The sequence below is a fragment of the Thermobia domestica genome, chromosome 9 (assembly GCF_964235325.1).
Source record: "Thermobia domestica chromosome 9, izTheDome1.hap1.1, whole genome shotgun sequence".
NCBI classification, from domain to species: Eukaryota; Metazoa; Arthropoda; class Insecta; order Zygentoma; family Lepismatidae; genus Thermobia; species Thermobia domestica.
In genome coordinates, this window is record NC_137462.1 from 13,746,293 (window position 1) to 13,770,687 (window position 24,395).

Below are 24,395 nucleotides of genomic sequence, written 5' to 3' on the forward strand. Positions count from 1 at the left end.
TGCAACTTACCTCAGTAATAGGTAATGTTATTCTACACCAGAAAATACGAATCGGAAGAATTTTCAGTGTTGCCATCCATAGAAATTACAGTATGACCAGAATTTGAATTACCCAAAAATCTAGGTTATGGCAGCGACTAGAAAAATGAACTCAACGGTAATTGATAACTTATCATGCTGTCCGTGTTCATTGTTAATTACTTTTTAAATATTATTTGTATTTTAATTCTACTGATAATTTCTATTTTAATGTACTCTTTATTACAAAATAAATACAAATATTATTTAAAAAGTAGTTAACAAGGAACACAGACAGCATGATAAGTCATTAATTGGCGTTGGGTTCATTTTGCTAGTCGCTGCTATAACCTACATTTTTGGGTAATTCAAATTCTGGTCATATTGTAATTTCTATGGATGGCAACGCTGAAAATTCTTCCGATTCATATTTTCGGGTGTAGAATAACATTATCTATTACTGAGGTAAGTTACGTTTCATTATCTCTTTTCACTTACGAAAAACTGGCGAAAGAAAAATTGTTAGCTTTTCAAAATTATTTAATAGACTGCCCTCTTAAGGAATGACGAAGCAATGACGTTCTCTGTGGCGGACAGCCCGGGGCCAAGGGAAGCCTAGGTATCCGGTTTTTTTGAGCGATAAAAATAGCTAAAGGTATTATTTATATATTTTTTGAAAGTTTATGGTAAATGTCGTCTTTTATTCTTTATTGGAAAATTTCTGAAACATTAGATATACTTTCAGTTGCAGTTTTTCTGTCATCCAATGTGTAAAACAATACTTGAAGTCCACAATGTCAACAGTAAAATTGGAAACTTCTGCAGAACTCACGAAAAATCGTAAGATCATGATGTACCTACCATACTCTGGCTTCTGGCTGACCCCGCCAGTTTTCAACTTCTAGAAACCGCCACTGGACGTTCTATACGAGTCTGATGCAGTACTATTGTGCTGCCAAAGTGTCTTGAGCCGTGGCAAAAATGCGAACTAAAGCTCACACCCTCACACACCCACGCGTTGAGCCAATAAGGGTTCAGCCGTTGCTAAGCGAGAGAAAGCGAGTGGAATTCCTTCAGCCGATAGCAGCGCTTGTAACGGAAGACTAGGGATCAAGTCAATGTGGCATTAGTATAAGAATGGTAGAGAAACATTTGCCTTATGAGGAAAATTACATGGTTCCACAGAATATTTGGTACAATAGACGAGGTGTCACAGAAATTGATGTTGCTATCAACGACGATACGAGAGGAAGCAAAGGAGGCAGACATCCTCCTCTCTTGGCTTCGGCTGTCCCCCCCCCCCAGATATGTTTTATTGTAATGTAGGTCAAGATATATAAAACTATTAATTTCGGTTTAAAATGTTTCCCCCGCTTTTCCCTCTCCTCAAAAATTAAAGTTTGTGTCGTTCACTAGTTTATACAATGTATAACCAACCCCTACCGTATTATACTAGTAAAACGTTGCGTCACTCCAGTTCATATCAGACACTCATGAGGCCATATTTTATAACCTTGACCCATACAAAGACGTAATGAGGGACCCAGGTTCGATTCTTGGCGGGAGCCTATATGGTTTGGAATCCACGTTAATCAGTAGGTCCCATCTCATATAGCCTCGTTGCTGAAAGGGGCGTTAAAGTCAAAATCAACTCAACTCACACAAAGACGTAAAGCACACTCACTCACTCACTCACCGCAAATGATCTTACCTTGACAACTGTACAGCAGGCGTTCCAAATGTCATTTGAGGATTGCTCAAAGTATCCAGCTTTCGGCGTCCATGTTTTGGTTTTCGCCACTGCCTTAGCGACAATTTGTCCTTTCTCAGTTATCAAAGCAGCCCTTACACTGCCTGTGCCCACATCCACGCCAATGAAGTAAGAAGGACTTCCTTCACTCATTTTCTACTCTCTTTAGCTCGGATTCTAGAAGAAAAAGTAAAAAATGCATAAAAATAAAGGAAAATTACAAGATCATAAAATAATTTTTATTTTTTTAAATTGCAAACTGTTTATTCTAGGCATATTTCCGGCAAGGAGCTTTGTATTCCAGGACTTCAATTAAACTGCGATTGCATTTCACTTTCATACGAGGCATGCTCTTTCCCTAACAACACAATTACATAGCAGGCATATGCCTATCATGTTCCCTTAGGTACATGGGAATGTGTCCAGTATGTGCCTTATGTACCTCTGAGAGAGAAATCACATGCATGGCAAGTGATAGTCATAGTCTATGTCCGCTCCTAGGCATATGCCTGACATGTACCTGGGGAACGTGCCTAGTATGTTCTAGGTATGTTCCCCATGCCATAAGCGTCAATGAACCACAAAATTACTCCCCCAAAATATGTTAAATCACCTATATGCGTAATGTGTTTACATTAGGGTGAGTCGAAACAACACTTTAAACAAGTAAAAAAAAAAATGCAGGGGGCAACCTAGGGTGAGCGCTAATCACCAACCTTTGGATTACTAGTCGCGTGCTCTTCCGACTTGGCTACAGAGGCGATAAAAAGAATATCGCTTGTAGAGGGATAAATTATTGAGCTCTTTTGCATTCGGCTAATCAGAGTGCTCCTTTCACCGCATATATTCAACTATAACTGTTTGGGATCATATAAAATCGGCTCGCCATGTAATTTTATAACAATTTGAGGGGTGTCTCTTTACTTTATTTCATGGTTTTTCCATATTCACTTTCAAATTATCGGTTACAGTTGTCATCTAATAAAGTTGATGCGTTTATTGCTTCTAGTACACAATCGCTTAGAAAAAGAAGCAACAAATGCATCGAATGTGGGAGATGATTTTAGAATACCCTACATGGCGAATGCCTAGCACATCTTGTGCTGTTATGGTATATATATAACACTTGCCATCTTTTCCTCTTCGTAGGCTTCGGAACTAACATTAAAAACTCAGCCTCAACTTGAGGTACGTACGTTTCGAGACATTTTCCTCATTAAGAAAGGGCTTTTTGATCTGTTTCTGAGTTGAAGAAAGAGGTGCCGTAACTCAGCTAATGATTGTCTCTTCATGCAGGCCTTAGTATGTGAGACTATACTTACATGATAGGTTTTCAAGTAGCTAACAGTTTCTGTGCATCATCAACTAACTGTTCGACGTAGACAAGTGATTATCTCATCAGTTTTCTACCAGGGTGGTGTGAGGTGCAAGTAGCTATAGATGTAATCTATGCATACAAATGAAAACACCAACACATAATGATAAATAAAATACGATGGAGTGGCGAGGGATATTCAAATATTATGTGAATTACTCAAAAATGTAAATAAAAATGCTTTGCATATGTAAATCCCTTTTTGGAGTGATAAGGGTGATCTCCTTTTGGAGCCGCCACTGCCACAATTGATATTTGGTAGAGCATTAGTAAAACAAAATAAAACAAAATCTCAGGGTTTTAAATTTACAAAGTATGATCTCAGGGATTTCTGACAACAGTTATGGTCTTTGCAGCTACTTGTAAAGAGTTTCAAAAATGTAGTAAAGGTAAAAAAAAAAATAGATTTAAAAACCAACAGGTAACAGCCTGTTACGTACTCTTTACACTCATAACTGTGTCTTATTTGTTCTCTGGGCGTATTCCTTCCTGGGCCCCATTCAGGAAGGTGGTCAGATATACTAGAGTAAGGGGAAATGTTTCCTTGACTCTCACTCCTGAAATAAAAACATATGGATTAGCATTCGGGTACTCACCAATCAGGAAAACAGACACCCTCGCTATACTGTTGGAAGATGGATATTTATTTCTCCACATGAATCAATGGGTGACGGAAGTCAACACTCACCACTCTCATATTACAAAACACTTATTAGACATTTTCTTTCACTGGTGCACCAATCACACTAATTTATGTAGATACACATTACTCACTGCATAGATACAGAAGATTAACTTATTTTACACTAGAGATCTGTCTGACCTCTTAAAAGTGAACTGCAAAGCAGATAAAAACACAATCATTCTCCTCATTTTTTATGAGTTTATGGTCTCTTACTGTTTTTGTACAGAGAGGAGGATAAAAATAAAAAAATTATATTGTTAAATTCAATTTTAAGATATATGATGCAGTTTCATGGTGTTTAGATGTTGACCTAATGTCCACTTCACTGATAGTCTCTGCTAAAGGAGGGACTGGAAAATTGTCTAAAATGAAATCACACACCAATTGTACTCGCCCACATTTCCATTCCACTGGAATCAAACTGTTCCTCGAAGGTGAAAACTAGTGACGTTCAAACTGTGTCACATCTGACCCAAAGTATGCCAGATCAAAGTTAGCAATAATTCATGTCTTGCTGGACTCCTTGTTTTAAGAGTTCAGGAGGGCACTGTCGTATAGCGTGACAGGCCTTGCAATCTCACTTGAGATTTGTACTAATGATATTTAAGATTCCATAACAGGAATGGATAATAGTGTCACTGCCACTATAAATAAGTTTGTCCACAGAATGACTGTTACTTAAATACTGAAACAGACATGGCAAATATAGCCACTGTTCAGAACTAGTGGTTGAAAATTGATTAAGTTGAAAATTTGAACATGACGCGTTTAACAATTTTATGAAGTTTCACTGTTCTGCAGCACTTCGTGGTATTTACCACTATAAAATTTTAATATCTATAAACACTGTCCACTAACATCATTGTAGCGCGATACATGGGTGTCCATGTATTTAATTACACAGGACTCCACGGGAAGAAAAACGATCTTCACACTGTCCCGGGTTGTAACTTCTCGACTCTCGAAAATTTCGAAGCAACTTCACACTCTCGAGTTTAGGAAGCAACTCCTTTCGCGTTTCAGCAACAACTAACCCTACAATGACCACGAAAGGGGTATTAAACTTCCCACTTCCTGGAAAAAGCAGGGACTCGCTCTTCTAAGAATCACTGACAAAAGGTTTTGATGCCTGAGGCAATAACTGCGTGTGGTCTCTTCACCAAACAGCACATCGAAAACCAGCTTGCGCTTGCAAACAAGCATACACTGCGTGACAGATGGTGCCACCACCGTTGAGAGCGGCAGTTTCGAAAGCTTCTGCCCAAACAGAAGTCCATAACACCAAATAGATAAACATTTCTATTTTCACTGAAATAAACACTACAAAGAAGTACACTTGATTAAACACACACAAATTTAGTAAAATATATACAGAATGCAATAGTATCACTATATACAGTTGTCATCTCTCCGAGTATGTGTAGGAAGTCTCTTTTCCACTAGCTTCCCTCAAAACTGTCTGCTACCATCCAGCAGCCATTAATCCAAGAGAGAGAGAGAGAGAGAAACATTTGTTGTTATGATTAATTTTGACAATAATACAAGATCTAAATGTCTCGAACGTTCGGAAACACGATGACAAAAATAGTCATGAATTTTAAACGGTCTTTCCAAGAACTTGTGAGCGTAATACGTTAATATTAATAATTTACACATAAAATAAGTCAAAATAAAATACAAGTTTTCAAAAGTGCAGTGCATCATGGGAGAAAATCATAGGTCAGACCGCTGACGGTAACGAACTTGGCTCCAAGCCACGCTATGAGCTTGGAACTTGTGAGATTCTTTTCAAAGGTGTGATTTCGACACGTATAGAAATAGGAAATCTATCGTGTTGACGCTAAAAATTTTATGGCTTTTGTAACAAAGCCTGGAGAGCGTCTGTAAGCAATGTTTCCACCTAGCCATTGCTATACGGAGGAAGTTACCAGTATTACTTCCTATACACAATGTTTCATTCTTCCTTGTTTATTTAGGGATTTCTCCACCCACTAGGAGTCAACGACCCCACACAAACTTTGCAGCTCAGACTACTGTCGCCAAGAGAAAAAAATCTCTGTCCAAGCTATCTCTGTAACAACGAAGTTCAAACTTCTATACATGAAGTAAATGAATATATGATTTCTCCTTTATTCATCATAAGTAGAATTAGTATGCAGGATATGTAAACCCAAAACGTTTGTAATATATACAATTTAATTCCCATTAAATGAGATGCACGCAAATTTTAATGTTGTTCATAGCCTATAAAGGAATAAAATACATACATGAATACAATTTACATAAAAATTGTATTAATACTCTCGTATTACGCTCGGTGTTTACCCAATAATATTCATAAAAGTTACATAATCATTAAAATGAATGCTAATTAATAAGCAATTAATTTAATCACAAATTATAATAAATTTACATATTGATAGGGAAATGTGCACTCATCTGCATTTTGATATGCAGATGAAGGAGAGGGCACTCCGCCGTCTACAGTGGCCCTGGTTCGAATCCACGCACCTTCGAATTTTTTAACGTGCTTTAATTTCAATTTCAAGCTATCTGTGTATGATAAACATGATCTCCTGTGGAGAAGGAAAAAGATGGTCGAATGACGAGAACGGCGGGAAATTGGAGTAGATTCATGAATGGACATACAAAATCTAGAAACTTATTTCCTTCAATCATTTCAAATTTGATATTGTCAGTAAATTTCAACCATTTTCCAACTCATGTATGATCAGTGATTTTTAAATCTTTCTTCTCGCGTACAGAATGTACTGAAACAATACATTATGCACATCACGAATTATAATATCAATGATATATAAGAACTAATTGAACAAAACGCTCCAAACAATAGAGAATAATCTTCAAATGAAGACTTCTTCGTGCATCAAATCCACAGCAAAAACATGTTTCTGTGCTCGCTAGGCTTACTACTGTCGTTTGCTGGTTGAAATATTAGGTGTAAATAGGGTTGCATCTGTTCAGGCGTTTGTGATAGCACCAAAAGTACAGGACCCTACCTAATGGAGACATACTTTTGCTGCTGACTGTACTTATCTAAATACTTTTTCGAAATAATGGTCTTTGTAAAAGAAAATCAATTTTTCAATTCACGCCCGTCCCAACTTTCTTCGTATTTATTCGAAATATCTTACATTAACAAAACCAAAATTTCTAATCTAGGATCCTAGTTCGATTCCACTTCGTGCTAAATGAACTTGGTGACGGACAAGCGCCGTATGGGTGAGTTTCCTCGGGGTTCTTCCTTTTCCTCCCACTTTCTTCATTCCACCCTTTCATTCATTTCTCATTATCACCGTTTCCCTTAACCTAGCCGGCATAACCGTGGGACGTAAAACTCAAAGATTTCATTTCATTTCATTTCTAATCTAACGCTTCCCTCCACAAAATTGAATGCAGACAATATTGCATTTTTGCTATCTATGCATGATATTGAAGTGAAAAAATGCTTAACACAAACTGTATCAGAACAAAGGGTCATGTTTCTAGGTTTAATTTTATTTTCCGTATTTATTATTATTATTATTATTATTATTATTATTATTATTATTATTATTATTTGGGAGCACGGTGACTCAGCGGTAGACTTCTGGTGCGTGGGGTCCCCTGGTTCAATCCCAGCTCGCGCCAAGTGGGCTTTTTTGTGGACGAACACCAAGGTTGGGATCTCCCCTTTCCTTCCACTTTATTCATTCCATCATTGCATTCATTTCTCATTCTCACCGCCTCCTTTAGCATAGCCGGCATAAATATGTGACGTAAATATGAAAGATATTATTATTATTATTATCCTCGAGCCTTATTCTCATCTGCTAAGAAAGTGCTGGTTACTGGGGTGGGTACAGCAGGTGTTCTTTGGAAGCTACAAATGCGCAACTAATGATAGTGGGTATAATTAGCTTTTAAAACAACACAAATTTCAATAATTTCTCTTGCTTACTGATACAGGTGACCTGCTTTTCCCTCTTTTGCGATAAACGGACAAAACAACAGGGAAATAGGGGAGTTTGTTTTGGTTTCGTCGTATCAGTACAAGATACAGTACGTATGTTGCATTTTGTTGCAGTAAGTTCGTGTCCTATCTTTGTCTTGCATCAGGTGGCCTATTTACACTCCAAGCCATAAGGAAAGTTAAAAGAACCCATTCCTGATTTATCATTTCAAAAGAACAGTGCCTTGGATAAGAGTTGACAATATTGTGTTATTTATTTGTTTTCAAGTACCAGTTGAACTGTAAAGAGACCTGTTTATGTTCAATGGGACTTTTCTTGGTATAGTCACAGTGAACATAGAGACTGTTCACCAAGAAATACGTATACTGTATCTACTTGTGAAGAAATTTTGTCCGTCAGCTTACTAATGAAGGAAATAGGTAAGTTTTAGTTTCTTTTTCTAATATTACTTGATTCTTCATTAACTTTTTTTTTTTTTTTTTTTAAAGGAGGGCAAAGCTGGTGTGGTCGAATGACCAAATAAATAAGTGAAATGAAATGGAATGAAATATAAAAAAGCATTCTGACAAGGAACGGTCACGAACTGGCTCCGCTGAGATCCGAACGAGACACTTTTGTTTGCATTTGATATGTTATAACTAGAAGAATCCCAAAGTTATACAGTACGTGCCACCGGTCGGGATATCGTGAGTTGGAACATATTTTGTAATGTAACAGAAAAAAAAAAAAAAAAAAACTGGCAGTGCTGGCAGACTACTTTGAACCAGATCATTTGTTCGGAAATGGTTGGGTAGATAGAAAACTTGGCGAATAGGTATTTCATCATTTTCAAGATCACACTTTTTGGGGTAAAAACGTTTGCCCCAGGGTCACGCGCAAGGTCCCAAACGGGGTCCAACTCAAAAGTTTCAAATGGCAAGGCAGGTTAAGTACCACATCGTTTGAAAGCTGTTGTGAAGTGAAAGAAGGTGGAACAAGTCTCGACTCTCTATGACAACACTGTGCAAATTGACGGCGGGTCAAAATGTAAACACAAACTTAACTGAAAAGTCTATGGTCACCTTGAATCCAAGATGGCCCCTTAAAATCTATGTCGAAAAGATAGGTATTCCAAATGGTTGAAGCTTGGAAAGTCAAATTTGTCATGAATGTTGATTAGTAGGCGTAGGTGACGAAAAAATACGAAATGTTCAAAAATGCGAATCCTGAGTTCACAATGACGGACTAATCTATGTATGATACAAACAGGATAGAAAATGAAAGTGGGATTAAGAAAGAAATATAAAATAATCGGAATGGTATATATATTACGATTCAGGCCATGAAAATTTGTTAGGAACAATATCGTGTCCGTGGATTTTATCTGGGTTCTCCCGTTTCTCCCACATTCTCCGTTTTGGCAGTAAACTGACACTCTCTGACGAGAACTTACAATGAAGACGGATCTACTGCTACTGTCCAAAGGTTTTTACATAAATAGAACTAAACATACAACTGAGGAAGGTAAAAAGGGAAAGGAAGAAGGAATTAACTTCAGGAAAGGTTCTTAAGCATAGTAGCTATTGTTAGCAAAGACTTCAGTATTGTTCTTGTTTCTCTGTCCATATCGTTGTTATTGAGTTCCTGAAGGCTCTGGCCGGACAGTTGGGTCATGACGTCTCTTCAAATAGTCTGGTAGATTCTAGTTCTGCATGGGCCTTCTTTCTGCTTAGGGCGATGCACAAGACGATGACTAAAATCCATTGATTCCGCGTCTCTCGAATCTTCTCTATATCCACATTCAGGCAGGGGTAAAAGTGCGGGGGGACGCGGGAGGATACCGTCCCCTCACCTCCAAAAAATATGTAAGGTGTCGCCCCAGTTTCTAAAAAAAAATTACAATGGGCAAGACGGCGTGATGTCATGCCGCTACTTACCGTCCCCCTACCTTTTCAGATCCACTTTTATCCCTGCATTCAGGAACTATATTTCTGGCACGATGAACTTGGTAGCTGTTCCTTGGCACCACTGCCCTAGCCCTTGGACCTCGTTTTTCACTCTCTTCTATCCTGACGTCCAGACGCATTAATTCTACTCCCATGTTAACAACTTCTCGGAACAATAATGTCCCAGTTTTTTACTTACCCGGAAAGTTTAACGTAATGCTTACAGTATGGAAGTTACTACTGTGCTATGGAGAAGAGGTGAGGCACTTATATGTATTAAGAATCAGGTAGAAGGAAGTTGTGTGCTGTTCTCTGGGATGAGTTTTATTTATATATAAAATAAAAAAAAACCTCTTCTGGGGGGGATCGCCCCGATCGTCCCCCATGGATCCGCCCCTGTCAAGAACACATTGCAATGAAATTTGAACCGCGGGCCCTTTTATCTACTTTTCTACTGAAAAGTCTATTTTGTGGGATTGAATAATCATTATCATCATAGGCATTCTGCCTTTATTGGCAGGCCACTTGCCGCAGCTGAGAGTGTTCTGGGAGAAGGCAGCAGTTCTCCAGTAGCCAAGATGGCGGAAATCATAGTGATTGGTACGGCAACTTGGACATTAGTCCCAGGCGTGGTCAGAGTGACTTTAACGGCTGGGATACTGCGGGGTGGAAGGCAACGGGAAACCACCACTCTATTTTCCCGTTTGCTGGCAGCAAAAAAAAAAAAAAAAAGATTGAATAAAGAGTTGATAAAAAAATATAAAATGCTTCATGTGGAGTACTGTACTACATGGTGCAGAAACATGGACGTTATACGCAAAAGTGATTGAAAATGACTGGAGGCTTTCGTAATATGGGAGTGGAGAAGAACGGAGAGAATTAATGGGGTCGAACAGGAAACGAAGGAGAATATGTTAGAAATGATGGGTGAGAAAAGAAAAGTTTTAGATATGATTAAGAAGAGGAAGAGAAATTGGTTGAAACATTGATTAAGAAGGAACTGCATCATGAGGGACGTGGTAGACGGTATGGTGGCAGGAAAAAGAGGGAGAGGGCGAAAGAGGCTATAATTGACGGATGATAACAAAACAGAAAAAGTAAAACGTGAAGACGAAGAGGTCAGCGGAAGATCGTGGAGCGTAGAAGCTTCTCAGTTGCACCAAGTGTTCTGCCAATAATGGCAGAATACCTATGATGATGATTATTATGTTCACATACTTTCAGTCTGCGTCCTTCCCTCAAAGTAAGAGACTATGTTTCAGAACCATACAGTACAACAGGCATAATTATCGTTTTATGTATTTTAAGCTTCAAATTCTCCGACATAATTCGCAAAGACCAAAAAGTTCTTTCTGAATGATGATGAAGTATTCTTTGTTTCGACGGCTAGTTTGAAACAGCGTGTGACAAATATGAAGACACTGCTCACTAACAGTTCAAAATAATCCACTCTTGTCAATATTATTAGCGTCATCTGTTAGTGTTCTCTGGTCATTAGTTTAAAAGTTACAAGGGCAAATCAAGATAAATGGGGGGACCGCGGTGGCTCAGTGGTACAGCGTTCACCTTTGGTGCATGGGGTCCCTGGTTCGATCCCAGTTCGCGCCAAGTGAACTTTGTGGTGGACAAACACCATGTGCATGGGTTTCCTCGAGATTCTCCCGTTTCCTCCCATTTTCTTTACTCCACCATTTCATTCATTTCTCATCATCACCGTCTCCTTTAACCTAACCGGCATAACCGTGGGACTCAAAGATTTCATTTCATTTTCAAGATAAAAGGTCCACCCTATATATACTACTAAACAATTTTTATGAAATGTAGGGAAAACAGAATATTTTTAATGAAATGCGGCAACTCTACAGTAATTGGGTTTGAGAAAGCAATTTACTGCAGATGACTGCTTTTAGATGCACTCACTCCAATGCCCATTACTCAACTTCTACCCCATTGTGTCAACTTTATTTCTGTAATATTCAATTCGTTTTTGTATTTTCTCCACGTGGCTTGATATATTGTGAAAGTATGTACTGAAGTATGTACGTGATTAACACTACATAATTTCCTTATTTCCTCTGTGGAAGGAAAATGCAAGACATTTAAGTGATTCACAAAAGGTGATTAACCAGGAAATAGGAAGGACCTTGACAATGGGAAAGTTGCAGAATCTTGTGCAAGAATCAGAAAGCGATATAGGGCCTACTTTATTGTTTTCTTGTCTAAAAGTCTAAGAATTAACTGTTAATGTCAATTCTATCCACCTGCTAGTTTTTTTAACCATTTTTAAAAGTTTGAGTTGATTTTGAGTTTAACGTCCTTTTAAGCAACGAAGCTATATGAGACGGGACCTACTGATTAACGTGGAGACCAAACCACATGAGCTCCTGTCCGGAATCGAACTCGAGTTCTTAGAAGTTTATCCAACTACTGTTCACTGGTCTAGTGGCTACCGCGGCCACTGGCAGATCTAACCCTGGACCGGGGGGACTAGGCCCCCAGTTTTTTGACTGTCAAATGATATAGGGTCTATTTGTTATAATCTGGGTTCTAGCTGCCCCCCCCCCCCCAAGTGTTCATCTTCTAGGTCCGCTACTGGTAGAAGAGCCTTGAAATGTGAATGCATTAACTCCTTCGGATTTTATCTAAAACTACTTCATATAGCTTCGTTTCTGAGGCAATGTGAGGTATGAATTTTCGCTTCATTAAGTACTAGATGTAATATGCAAAGTGCTACGAGTGAATAGATATTGTTGTCATTCTGGCCAGTGGCGTAACTAAAGGTTTGGGGGCCTCCCCGCAGACAGTGTGGAGTCAGGACTCTTCTGTACGTCTCATTTGACGATTTGGGGCCCCCCTGATGACTTGCCCCCTTCCGCAATGCGAGGTCTCTGGGCCCTTATTTACGCCCCTGATTCTGGCAGAAATAACTAACTCCAAATGAATTATATTGGAGTTTGTTGCTTCTGCCAGACAAACAGTACAGAATATAAGATTCGCTAGCATCAGGGGGAAATATCCAAGCTGGAAGCATTTGAAATGTGGTCTTGGCGCAGAATGCTGCGCATATCATGGACCGAAAGGAAAAGGAATGAAGACGTACTAAGGAAGTTAATGAAGAACGACAGATCATGAAGATAACAGAAAAAAGAAGAATCAGCATGCTTGGCCATCTTATTTTTCACTCCGATTGGATCACTGTGCTGATAGAAAAAAATGAAATGAAATCTTTGAGTTTTACGTCCCACGGCTATGCCGGTTAGGCTAAAGGAGACGGTGATGATGAGTAATGAATCAAATAGTGGAATGAAGAAAGTGAGAGGAAACCCACGCACACTGTGTTTGTCCACCACAAAGTTCACTTGGTGGGGGCTGGGATCGAACTTGGAACTCCAAGCACCAGAGGTAAACGCTCTACCACCGAGTCACCGCGGCCCCTAACTGTGCTGATAGAGGGAAAGGCAGAAGGAACACCAGGAAGAGGAAGACCAAGGATAGAATATTTAGATACAGTTACGAAGAAGAGACCTTATGAAAGTATAAAACATCTCTCTGAAGGGAGAGAAAAGCTTTAAAATCTCAATGTTGCCACCAACCTATAATTGAAGTGAAGACGCATCAGGAGTGCACCAACGGAGGGGGTTCACCAGGTCCGCACACTTTCCCCACATTTCCCCCACATAGCTCTTTTTAATATTTGTGTTATGAGTATACCAGAAACGCAATCACGGGACATCCATCCAGTCTAGACCCCGTCTCATCTTAGTAACTCGACAGACATCAGTGCACTTTCTTAATAAAACTATACAGTACTTCTTTTAACAAAGAAATGATTTGATGTGCCCCAAAGATCTAATCTTATACTATATCTGTACCAGAGATGGCCATTTTCCACTGGGCTCGCTCAGGCTCGCGCTCACCTGTCTCAACTGGACTCGCGATCATTAGCGCTCGCGATTACTTCTCTGAACTGGGCTCGCGCTCATTCGCACTCGCGCTCATTTCTCTTAATTGGGCTCGCGATCACTCGGGCTCGCGATCACTTCTGTTAACTAGGCTCGCGCTCACTTGGGCTCGCGATCACTTCCCTCAACTGGGCTCGGGATCACTTGGGCTCGCGATCACTTCCCTTAACTGGGCTCGCGATCACTTCTCTGAACTGGGCTCGCGATCACTTCTGTTAAGTAGGCTCGCGCTCACTTGGGCTCGCGACCACTTCCCTCAACTGGGCTCGCGCTCACTCGAGCTCGCGATCACTTCTCTGAACTGGGTTCGCGCTTATTCGCACTCGCGCTCATTTCTCTTAACTGGGCTCGCGATCACTTCTGTTAACTGGGCTCGCGCTCATTCGCACTCGCACTCACTTCACTCGATTGAGTTCGCGCTCACTGGGGCTCGCGCTCACTAATCTCAAGTGGTCTCACGCTCACTTATTTCATTGGGGCTCGGGCTCGCGCTCAATTATTGAGCCCGAGTCCGGTTGAGCGTGAGTGCCGAGCTCACGATCGTCGGGCTCGCAAGTTTGGACACCTATGATCTGTACAACGGTTCACCTTTCTCCTGTGATTATGAGACAGACAATATCAATTTGAAAGTGAAGGAAATACTATAGAAATCAGGGCCGGCCCTAGGCAATTTGCCGTCCCGTGCAATAGCATCATATGCCGTCCCCTTTCTCCAGAAAGAACACATCTTAAAAGCTACGATTTTAAGTATGCTACCCCATTATGAACAACGAAGGAGAGGAAAAATCTATTATGTTAGTGAGAGAGAGAGAGTAAACACACCTGGAAAGTAAAAATCGTAATCATTTTTTTTTATATATATAGAATTCAATATCGAGCTTCAATCTCAATATATCAGTTTGCAATTGCAGTGCAACTAGCTCTTTTATCTTTATTTCTTGATTCTCCTTATACATCTGTTAAAATTAAGAAAAACAAAAACTTGTTTCCACCTTCAATGATAAGGAACTTGTTTGTGGCAAAGAGAAGACTTAGGTGTTCGCTACTGTTCAAGAATTTTCTTGTATTTGACAACAATCAAGCAATTCATGCTGGGATTTGTTTGAGCAATTCCTTTAGCACTGCCCTATGTGACCTTAAATTAATACAACCTAAACATGATTTATGAATGTAGTATTCAAATAGAAGATCAGCTTCATAAATTTAATTACCAGCATCATGAAGTCTGTTTCCAACAAGAAATATTTATTTTAAATAATATAGGGGAAACCATAGTGATTGGCACCCAGACAGTAATTGGCACTTTTCCAGTTAATATTTAAATAATAAGAAAACAAATCAGTTTTTTGAAGGTATTCACTAACGAAGGTATTCACTAGTCTTTGCTTCTATATTCTGTAAAGTTTCTTTCCTACTATTTTAGTATTAGAGTGAGATGGTTTATGGAATTGGTGGATATATTTTCCTAAAATTAAATATGGTCTTATTACTTATGAATTTGTTAAGGATGTTTAAAGAATATTTACCATCATTCCGACTTATTAAATGTTACTTACGTTTTGGTTTATTGGCATTGCAGACACTAGCGGATCCAGAAGAATCGTTTGGGAGGGGCGGTTCGCTTTGTCGAAGATGAGCGTAGCTTCAAGGTGACCAGTATTTAATTTGCAAGAATGGGACTCATATGAATCCGGGGCTGAAAGGGGTTGAAAAAAAAAAAAAAAGATTCCCAGATTCCACTTTGGGACCCGATTTTTTTTTTTTTTTTTTTGTAATGGGAGTATTTTTTCTGTAGATTTGAATTAAATACGTACTTCCGTTTCGGAGACGTGACGGTATCATGATTCACTTCACACACAGTCACCGCAACATATGAGATGCACTGTCTGGCACAGTACTTGTACAAAAGAATCATTGACGATATCACTGTATTGACGATATCATTCATTTTAACGAAAGAGTGTACAATTTGCTCTAATCACTTATATTTTGAGTAACTTGCGGGACACCAGTTAGAAAAATTAATACAAAATTAATCTATCTCTATATTTGTGTGGAGTCCACGAAACATAGTATAATTATAGTTATGCTTACAACCAGTGGCGGATCCAAGGGGAGGGCTATAGGGGCTACAGCCCCCCCCCTTTGACGCTCAGGTTTACACTGGATAAAATGGGCTTCAATCTTGGTTTACACTGGATAAAACGGCAAAGTATGGTTTAGCCCCTCCCTTGATCATATCCTGGATCCGCCACTGCTTACAACAACAATAAAATTACCTAGGTATATTATACTAGCCTTCGTCTAGGTGGGGCTCACCCCAGATCCCCAATCTGCTCGACATACGGCCGTAGCAAATGTTCCTACGTGGTACTGTGGCACAATATTTCGCGTTCTTCCTTCTGCCTTTCATATAGAATTGGATTGAGCTAAGACTGTGTCACGAAATTCAAACACCTCCTAAGGCATTTTAATGAACCAGCCCCACCGTTTTTCCTTCTCTTCTACGTTAAGTGAAAAAAAAAACGTTCAAATAAATGTTGAATTATTTTAAATGAAAAATCAAACTACCAACTTTCATGTTTCTAACCGCAAGGGATCCCGAGATGTGGCATCTTATAATAATAATAATAATAATAATAATAATAATAATAATAATAATAATAATAATAATAATAATCCCACCCCTTTTCTTCCCTTCTAGGTAAAATATAAAAAATGCTGCTATACGTATTGAATTATTTTAAGTGGAAAGTCCATATACGAAATTTCATGTTTCTAACCTTCAAAGATTCTTAGATATTGGTATCTTATTGATATATTGATATAATATTTGCAATCGCCGCCACTTTTTCTTTCCATCTCTTTTTTCTCCGTTTTAATATAATATAAAAAAAAAGTTGAAACGCGTGTCAAATTATTTTAAATGAGAAATCCAAATGCCAAATTTCAAGTCTCTAGTCTTAGGCCCTTTTTAGACGTTATGATAAATCATCAAGGGTGGAGATTTTTTTATCATATGCAAGAGAGATATTTTCTATTCACACACGGCGATATCGCTCGGAGATATTCCTCACAGAGGTCAATAGAGTCTGACATCTTTCGGAGGTTATGTGAACTATTTCAGAAAAATACAGGGCCACGATGTTTGCTTGTGGTGTGTGTGTGTGCGTTTCTACCTGCCACTTGTGAAAGGACAATTCCTGTTTCTTGGTAATTTGTGTTCCCGCCGTAGTAAAATAAAGAGCTTGAAATGGAAAAGAACTATTATGCGGCTTTTGCAATTATCATGTCCGTAGCAATGATATAATTGTGTTTATGTTTAAAAAAGAAAAGAAATATAGAACGGTGTTGCCTATTTAGACACTTAAGAATCGTTAATAGTAAGCTGAAAGACGAGTGTCATTTTATTGCTGGGGTTTTTAATTCATTTTTTTGTATTTGTGTCCACAGAATATATCTAAATTAAAAGATAAAATATACATTCTTGTCCCAAGTATTTAAACATACAACACCCCCCCACATATATACCTTGTATACTAATCCGTAACTACGCAACTTCTCGTTAAATCTTTTAGGATTCATGGTATCTTTAGATACCATGGCGTAAGTGTTGTCTTTGACCGCTTATTTAGGTTCTATAACAGATATTTAGGCCGGCTTTTTTTATTGGTCAAAAAAAGGATGCATTTTGGAATCAGATGGTCATCTTGGTGGCGCCAAGTGGGGACAGAGGGAAGTGACTTATCCTTGAGGAAATTTCAAAACTTTTTCAAGCCTTTAGTTTCTAACATACCAGATTAAAACTTTGCACACGGATTGTGTGCACCTTTGAGTAGGCCTATTTCTCAATTCTTTAGATCCATGTGTACTCGGGCCCGAGGCTGAGGGTTGCAACTATTCCGAGGGGCGATTTTTTCAGAAAAAAATTCTGATTTTTACCAATTTTTCCGCTTTAGGTGTAGATACGCACATGTGAGTCATACCGTTGGAAAGGGCTTGTTATATTGAAGAAAATAGTGTTTGAACCATGACTCTAGGCCAAATAGTAACGACGCAGTAAATTTTTATAATATGATTGAGTTGATTTTGAGTTTAATGTCCTGTTCAGCAGTGATGCTATGTGAGACGTGGACCTACTGATTAACGTGGAATCCAAACCACATGAGCTCCCACTGGAAATCGAACCCGGGTCTCCCACGCCAAAGGCGCGTACGCTAACCGGTTAGTTATACGTGCGTGTGTGGCCTAAATTCAGACTTTCAAAAAAATTTTCATCCCTTTGTTTTCAAGATACAAGATTGAAATTTAGCACACGCATTGTGTACGTAATACGTATTTTCAAGAAATTTTCAGATCCCTACGTGAACCCAGGGCCGGGCCAGAGTCAGTGTCGGATGTAGAAGGTAAAAAATCGGGGAGCCAGCCAGACCCCAGACTATGATAGGTATATCATGACTTTACTATAAACTTTCAAAAATATATAAATAATAAATTATTTTTTGACTCAAAAAACTGGGGTCCTAGGCAGGGCATGATTTAGGGAGGTGCAAAAGTGCACGTGCACCCCCGCGTTGTTGTAAATATATCGGCCGCGGTGGGAGCAGGAAAATTCGGTGTAAGAAATTTCGGTGTAGGAAAATTCGGTGTAGGAAAATTCGGTGTACAGAAAATTCGGTGTACGGAAAACTCGGTGTGGGGAATGTTAGGTGTAAAGAAAGATTCGTTGTAGTAAGGGGATCTTCTACTATCTCCGCTTAGGTTTCTAACTCTCCATTTGATAACATGTAAAATTTAATATGGTAATTTCTAACAAAGTATTGCAGGTAATGAGTTGAAATTTTTAATACAAATACACAAGACCCATATAAATCCAACCACGGTCTCCAATTTACGTTACATGCGTTAGATTAATTGCAATATATTCTTCAGTAAGTTTGGCAACAGAGAATAACAAGTATGCTGCAGAGGGGAGAGGGCTGACCATCTGTTTGCTTGTTAGCTGCTTTTAAAAGGACGCTCTTACCAGAAAAATCACGTTGTGATTCTCACTTCTCAGTGGTTAGAATGGTCTGGACTGGAAGAGCCCAAAACCTCTTCTTTCTTCCTTTCACGGTTTGTTTGTTTCTTCCACCCCCTGCTGTCACAAGAAGACAACTTGTTTCGGAAAGCACTTTGAATTAGTAGCGAAAAGCCAAACTGAATGACACCACGGACGGAATAAAGGGAGGGGCGGTCACTCCCTCCGAGAACATTTGAATACTTTGAATAATCGGAGTAAGAAACTAGAAATTGCGTAATCTAATAAGAAAAGTTTGTTGAAGCAGTGCATTTTTTAAGAAATCGCTACTGGGTATCCAGGGACAAAAAGGGCCCTTGACACCATAACAAAATTCAAACGCTACAGAACGTGAGAAAGGTTTACAATTTGTTACACTTTGTGACATAAAGGATCCTTTTTAACAATTTAACCATCGCAAACTTTCAATCATTTTGTAGCATCTCACTGATCGTAAAATTGCCAAATAAAACGAAACATTTCTGGCAATATTTAAGAAGCTGAAGAAGAAACGGGAAAATAGACAGTGATGTATAATCTGAGTATTAGAGCTCCTAATATCTGAGTATTAGGGAATAAGGAGATGAACACGAAAGTAACCATCGACAGATTTAGAAAATATTTTGGTAGGGACTTCTCTTAGGAATACTTCGTGTTTAGAAATCCCAGAATTTTAGGAAGAGGGTTTCAAGGTTTATGAGTAACATTTGATTCGTTTTCTATAGAAATCCTAAAATTTTGGAGAAGTTCAGGCCCTTTCAGGAGTAAATCCGCCACTGAAGGTAACTGTAGAACAAAGAGAGTTAAAAATTGTTAAAAATAGCGCTTTGTACTTAATGGATAATCCCTTACTTTCTTATATGTTTGTGCCATCTATTAATTATGTCAGAAAATGTGCCCGAAGAAATCTCAATTACCAATATTGCTCATAACAGACACGAAATGTTTGGTTGCCAGGAAATGTTAGACCAGGATAAGCCAGGTTAGGTTAAAGAGAACAATCTTTGAAAAGGCTGGAATTGGGCGATAATGAGAATTGGGAATCTCTGGAAAGTGAACCAAATTACGAATGCACAAGTGTAGCTCAGGAATAGCTGAAAGCTAATCTCAACAGGCTTCTAAAATAACGACTCAAAATCATGTATGTATAATCAATGCACTCAATACAACCCAATCTAAGTAAAAAGTCAAAAGTAGTTTTATCAAAGTTTGTAAGTTAATATGCATCGCATCAAATGAATATCAGCAATATAGTGCACAGCAGATCGGTTTGATGGTAGGATATGTGTAATAATCATGTGGTGGTAAAGAATAAAAAGCAATGTGACTTTAAAGGAAAAATCGTCTGTGATAGCTTCTTCTGAATAAAACGGAAATTGATTCTAGGAAACTCGATATTCAATTGTCCCCAGAAAACATACAAGCTGCAACAGAAAACAAACATGGCAAGCCTAACTACAGTGAAACCTGTCAACTTGGCCACCTAAGTTGGCCACCTGCTTATCTTGGCCTAGTTCGTCTTGAACCTGCATTTTCCCATAAGACATTCGTTACTTACTACTCTATAAGTTGGCCACCTGTCTATCTTGGAAGTTGGCCACACTGAAGCAATGTTTACCCTATGATGATAACGATTAATTTACCTGCGTATCTTGGCCACGAAAAATACAGTTTTGTTATTTTTCTTAACTCTTTCGAATTCCCATATGAGAGGTAGATGTTCTGTATTTGTGACTGGACACAAAGAAGCATAGATTCGCACGATTTGTTCTTGGAGGTCAATGGCCAGAACACTACCCTTATAAAGGGGTGGTAAAGGAAGATATGAATAAGAAAAAGCACGTACAGGACTTCAGGAAATGGTTGTACGTATTGTTTACCCTGTCTGTTTTGGTAAAACCATTAGCTATATCAACTCCTCTCATCAGTAAGGAGCTTCAGTAATTCCGGAAAATTCTCAAGGTTAAAAATTACCATCTCAATTGTCAACTATTGGCACCTGTCGGCTTGTCAAAAGATAGCGGAGTTTTTGAGATATGAATTCCATCAAGATTTTCTCAAAACATATTTTGCCCCGAGGGAAACACTTCTAGCTCATTAACAAGAGGTAGTTAACTACGATATTAGAATGTGCATATCTGGCAAAAAGAATAAAGGAAATATGTCTAGAATGAACCACTATTCAGTAACAACTGAAAAGATGTCATATAAATTGCATATGAATTTCTCAATTTATAACTTAGCTTTTCTTGTTTTCAATCTGAATACTCAGTGTGCTATAATATCAATTTCAATAAACTGCGTACATACACTTATATTTCGAGCTCCCTCGTGGCTAAGCGGTTAGCGTACGCGCCTATGGCGTGGGAGACCCGGGTTCGGTTCCCGGCGGGAGCTCATGTGGTTCGGATTCCACGTTAATCAGTAGGTCCACGTCTCATATAGCCTCGCTGCTGAAAAGGGACGCTAAACTAAAATCACCTCACCTCACACTTATATTTCATGGTTGTTTGTGTTATTGTGTTTTCAATCCGAATAATCCAATGTACAGTCAGCGACAGTAGAAACTGGAGGTTGGATACATAAGAAATAATAGCTTTTTCCAGTAGCAGAATAGTTTCACTCGATGTCTGATAGTTGGACAACCAACATGACAGCAAACACGTGCCCGAAAACATAACATGCCAGGATATTCCTCCATTTGGAGGGAAAAGTATTACTATCTGAGAGCATCATTTAGAGAAACAACCACGAGATAAATCTGCAGAAAATCCATTCACTTTAAGATCAAAGAGATAGGAATTAATGCAAAGGAAACGAAAAGAATAATACGCATCATGCAGAGACCGAAAAAGTATGGAAAGCTAAACAAAATGAGGAAAGAGGGAAAGGAAAGAGCAAAAGACATGAGAATAAATTAAATTTTAACATTTAAGGATAAACAGTGTCCGTCTTTCCTCCTGCCCCCTGTATCCGTCCTGGTTTTTCTCCCTTCATAGGATAAATCTCATTCAGCATCAAATGCGAACATCATTTATAGTGTTTAAATCTTTGAAAAAATGTAACTCCATCCAGGCCGAAACTCGAACCCCGGACCCTTAGCATAACAGTCAGACGCTGTAACCACTTACCTACACACGCTATGGCAAATGTGTTTATAAACCAGCCATTACCGTCGCTATCAAACGTCTTAAACCAGCCATTGTCGGGAGTTACCCCACTTACACTTGAAGTTTGAATTTTATTTACGGCCTTTAGCTATCTACGGCAACAGGCCCCATGTTTTCATTAAAAGCATTTGTTCTGTAGATTAAAATCAAGAATAACTTAATCTATACTCTTACTTACTGTTATCAATATATATATATATATATATATATATATATATATATATATATATATATATATATAGAGAGAGAGAGAGAGAGAGAGAGAGAAAGAGAATTGTAGGTATATAAAAATCGGATTAATCTGGGTTAAAAGAGTGATTTCGTAACTGCGAAATGGGTGATCGCATCACTACTGACATCTGGTAGCGGTGTTACGTAACACACACATTAGAAATAACGCTTCGAAACGAAAAATTGCATGTTGTGCCGTGGATAAGTCGGTAAGAGGTCTGCTTATTGAATAGGCAACTCGAGTTCGAGTCTTGAGTACACCAATACTTTTTCCTTCAAAATACATTTCTATATTTTTTATATATGTTATTAATAATTGCTTTCCTGCATTTCTTGTAAATTATCTTAAATTAGTGAAGGTTCAGTAAAATCAAGAAGGTTAAAATACATATATATGATTGTTTTATCCGTATGTACAGTCCAGAGATGGAGCGGGTCGGGGGGCCGCGGGTCAACAGAACGTGACCCACTCCAACCCCCCACTCTGACTTAACAATGTATTACGACCCACAGACTCATTCTGCTCAGTGCATTGTAGACAGCTTCTGAACACTGGTGAATTTGTCTACTTTCAAGGCATCTTTTTTCTTTTCATTTGTTTCTATTGACAAAAGAACTTCAGGCAATTTTAGATATTGATTTTTGCAACTGTAATAATAGAAATAGGACTTATTTGAGACGCAGCCTGTGATTTCTTAGAGGAGCTAACTACTGGGAAAAATGTTTCAATCATGTGTAATATATGAATTATTATATAAAAAATTGAATGTAACTATGTGTGCATGATCATCATATCCAAATTGCAAAGTCAAATGAAATGATTTTTGGTATATACTTAGGCCTCAATCTCAACTAGGAAGTTATCATAAATTTGGTATCGATTTCATTATATTACATATTCTAAGAGGGTCCGAATTTTTGCGAAAAATTTAGTATCTCACAAGCCGTTCAAGTTGGAGAGCTGATATTCAGTATATTAATTCTTTATCTAATATAAATAAAATAAAGAGTTTGTTTGTGTGTTTGTCTGTCTGTCTGTCCGTGTGCGGCCTGGGAACCAGACGTGTGGACCGAGAGTTACCAAAATTTGGTTAGGGGTACCTAGCCCAGGCCCCAGATCAAGACGAAGTCGCTTTTTTAAATTTCGAACCAGGGGGTCTCAGGGGGCTTTTACCGGAACCGGCTTGGGAACCAGACAAATAGACCGAGAGTTACCAAATTTTAGTCACAAATACCTTGGTTCACGCTCCAGATCAGAGTTAAACGTTTTTCTCAAAATTCGAACCAGGGGGTCTCAGGGGGGCGTTTATCGGGACATGTAAAAGTAGTAGAAAATTTCCGATATTAGTGTCGAATTAATAGTTCTCGCGGTCGCTGAAATCAATGGTGAAACTCTGATCACATTAACTTCCAAATTCACCTTATTCGAGCCGGGAGTCAGCGGGGAGGGGGAATACCGAAAAATTTAAAAGTAATCTAAAATGACCGATATTAGTGTCCTATCCATAGTTTTCGCGGTCATTGAGATCAATGGTGACACGTCCATTAGCGAAGATTTGCAAATTCAGCTACAATTGTATGCAAGCCGGGAGTCAGCGGGGAATACTGAGAAATGTAAAAATAATCCAAAATGACCGATTTTAGCGTCAGGTTCATAATTTTCGCAGTCGGTGAGATCAATGCTGACACTTTCATTAGCGATGATTTGCAAATTCAACTACCATTGTATGCGGGCCGGGAGTCAGCGGGGAGGGAGGGGACACGAAATGCTGAGACATGTAAAAATAATCCAAAATGACCGATATTAGAGTCAAATCCATAGTTTTCGCAGTCGGTGAGATCAATGGTGAGACTTTCATTAGCGATGACTTGCAAATTCAGCTACAATTGTATGCGGGCGGGAGTCAGCGGGGAGGGGGGATACCGAGACATTTTAAAGTAATCCAAAATGATCGATATTAGTGTCACATCCAAAGTTTTCGCGGTCGCCGAAATGAATAGTAATACTTCCACAAGCGTTGACTTCCAAGTACTGGCCCCATGCGAAGAACGGGTATATTCAGCTGGTATATATATATATACTTCTTTAGTTCTTTAATACCAATTATGTATGTACTTTGCCAGTACATGTCCCATAGCGTTAGTTTTTGTTGGAATATTTTATTCCCCCTACTCAGACTATGTTAACAAAATTGTGGTCGTAATTATTCGTACTAACTAACAAGAAGTAACTATAAAGTTATGTA

At 38.7% G+C, this 24,395-nt stretch overlaps 1 protein-coding gene and 1 pseudogene across 2 annotated transcripts in view; one reads left to right on the plus strand and one right to left on the minus strand.

The window, feature by feature from the left end:
- The window catches only part of LOC145694424 (FGGY carbohydrate kinase domain-containing protein), a 231,656-nt gene that overhangs the window by 80,849 nt on the left and 126,412 nt on the right, over positions 1–24,395 (minus strand). The window contains exon 3 of the mRNA XM_081770629.1: positions 1,730–1,945. Within this exon, the coding sequence (XP_081626755.1) occupies positions 1,730–1,921 (192 nt within the window). The 5' untranslated portion in view covers positions 1,922–1,945. The remainder of the gene's footprint in view (positions 1–1,729; positions 1,946–24,395) is intronic.
- LOC145694423 (ceramide phosphoethanolamine synthase pseudogene) overlaps positions 7,725–24,395 on the plus strand; it is a 96,402-nt pseudogene continuing 79,731 nt past the window's right edge. The window contains exon 1 of the transcript XR_014133005.1: positions 7,725–8,221. The product of XR_014133005.1 is annotated as a ceramide phosphoethanolamine synthase pseudogene, transcript variant X1 (transcript). The remainder of the gene's footprint in view (positions 8,222–24,395) is intronic.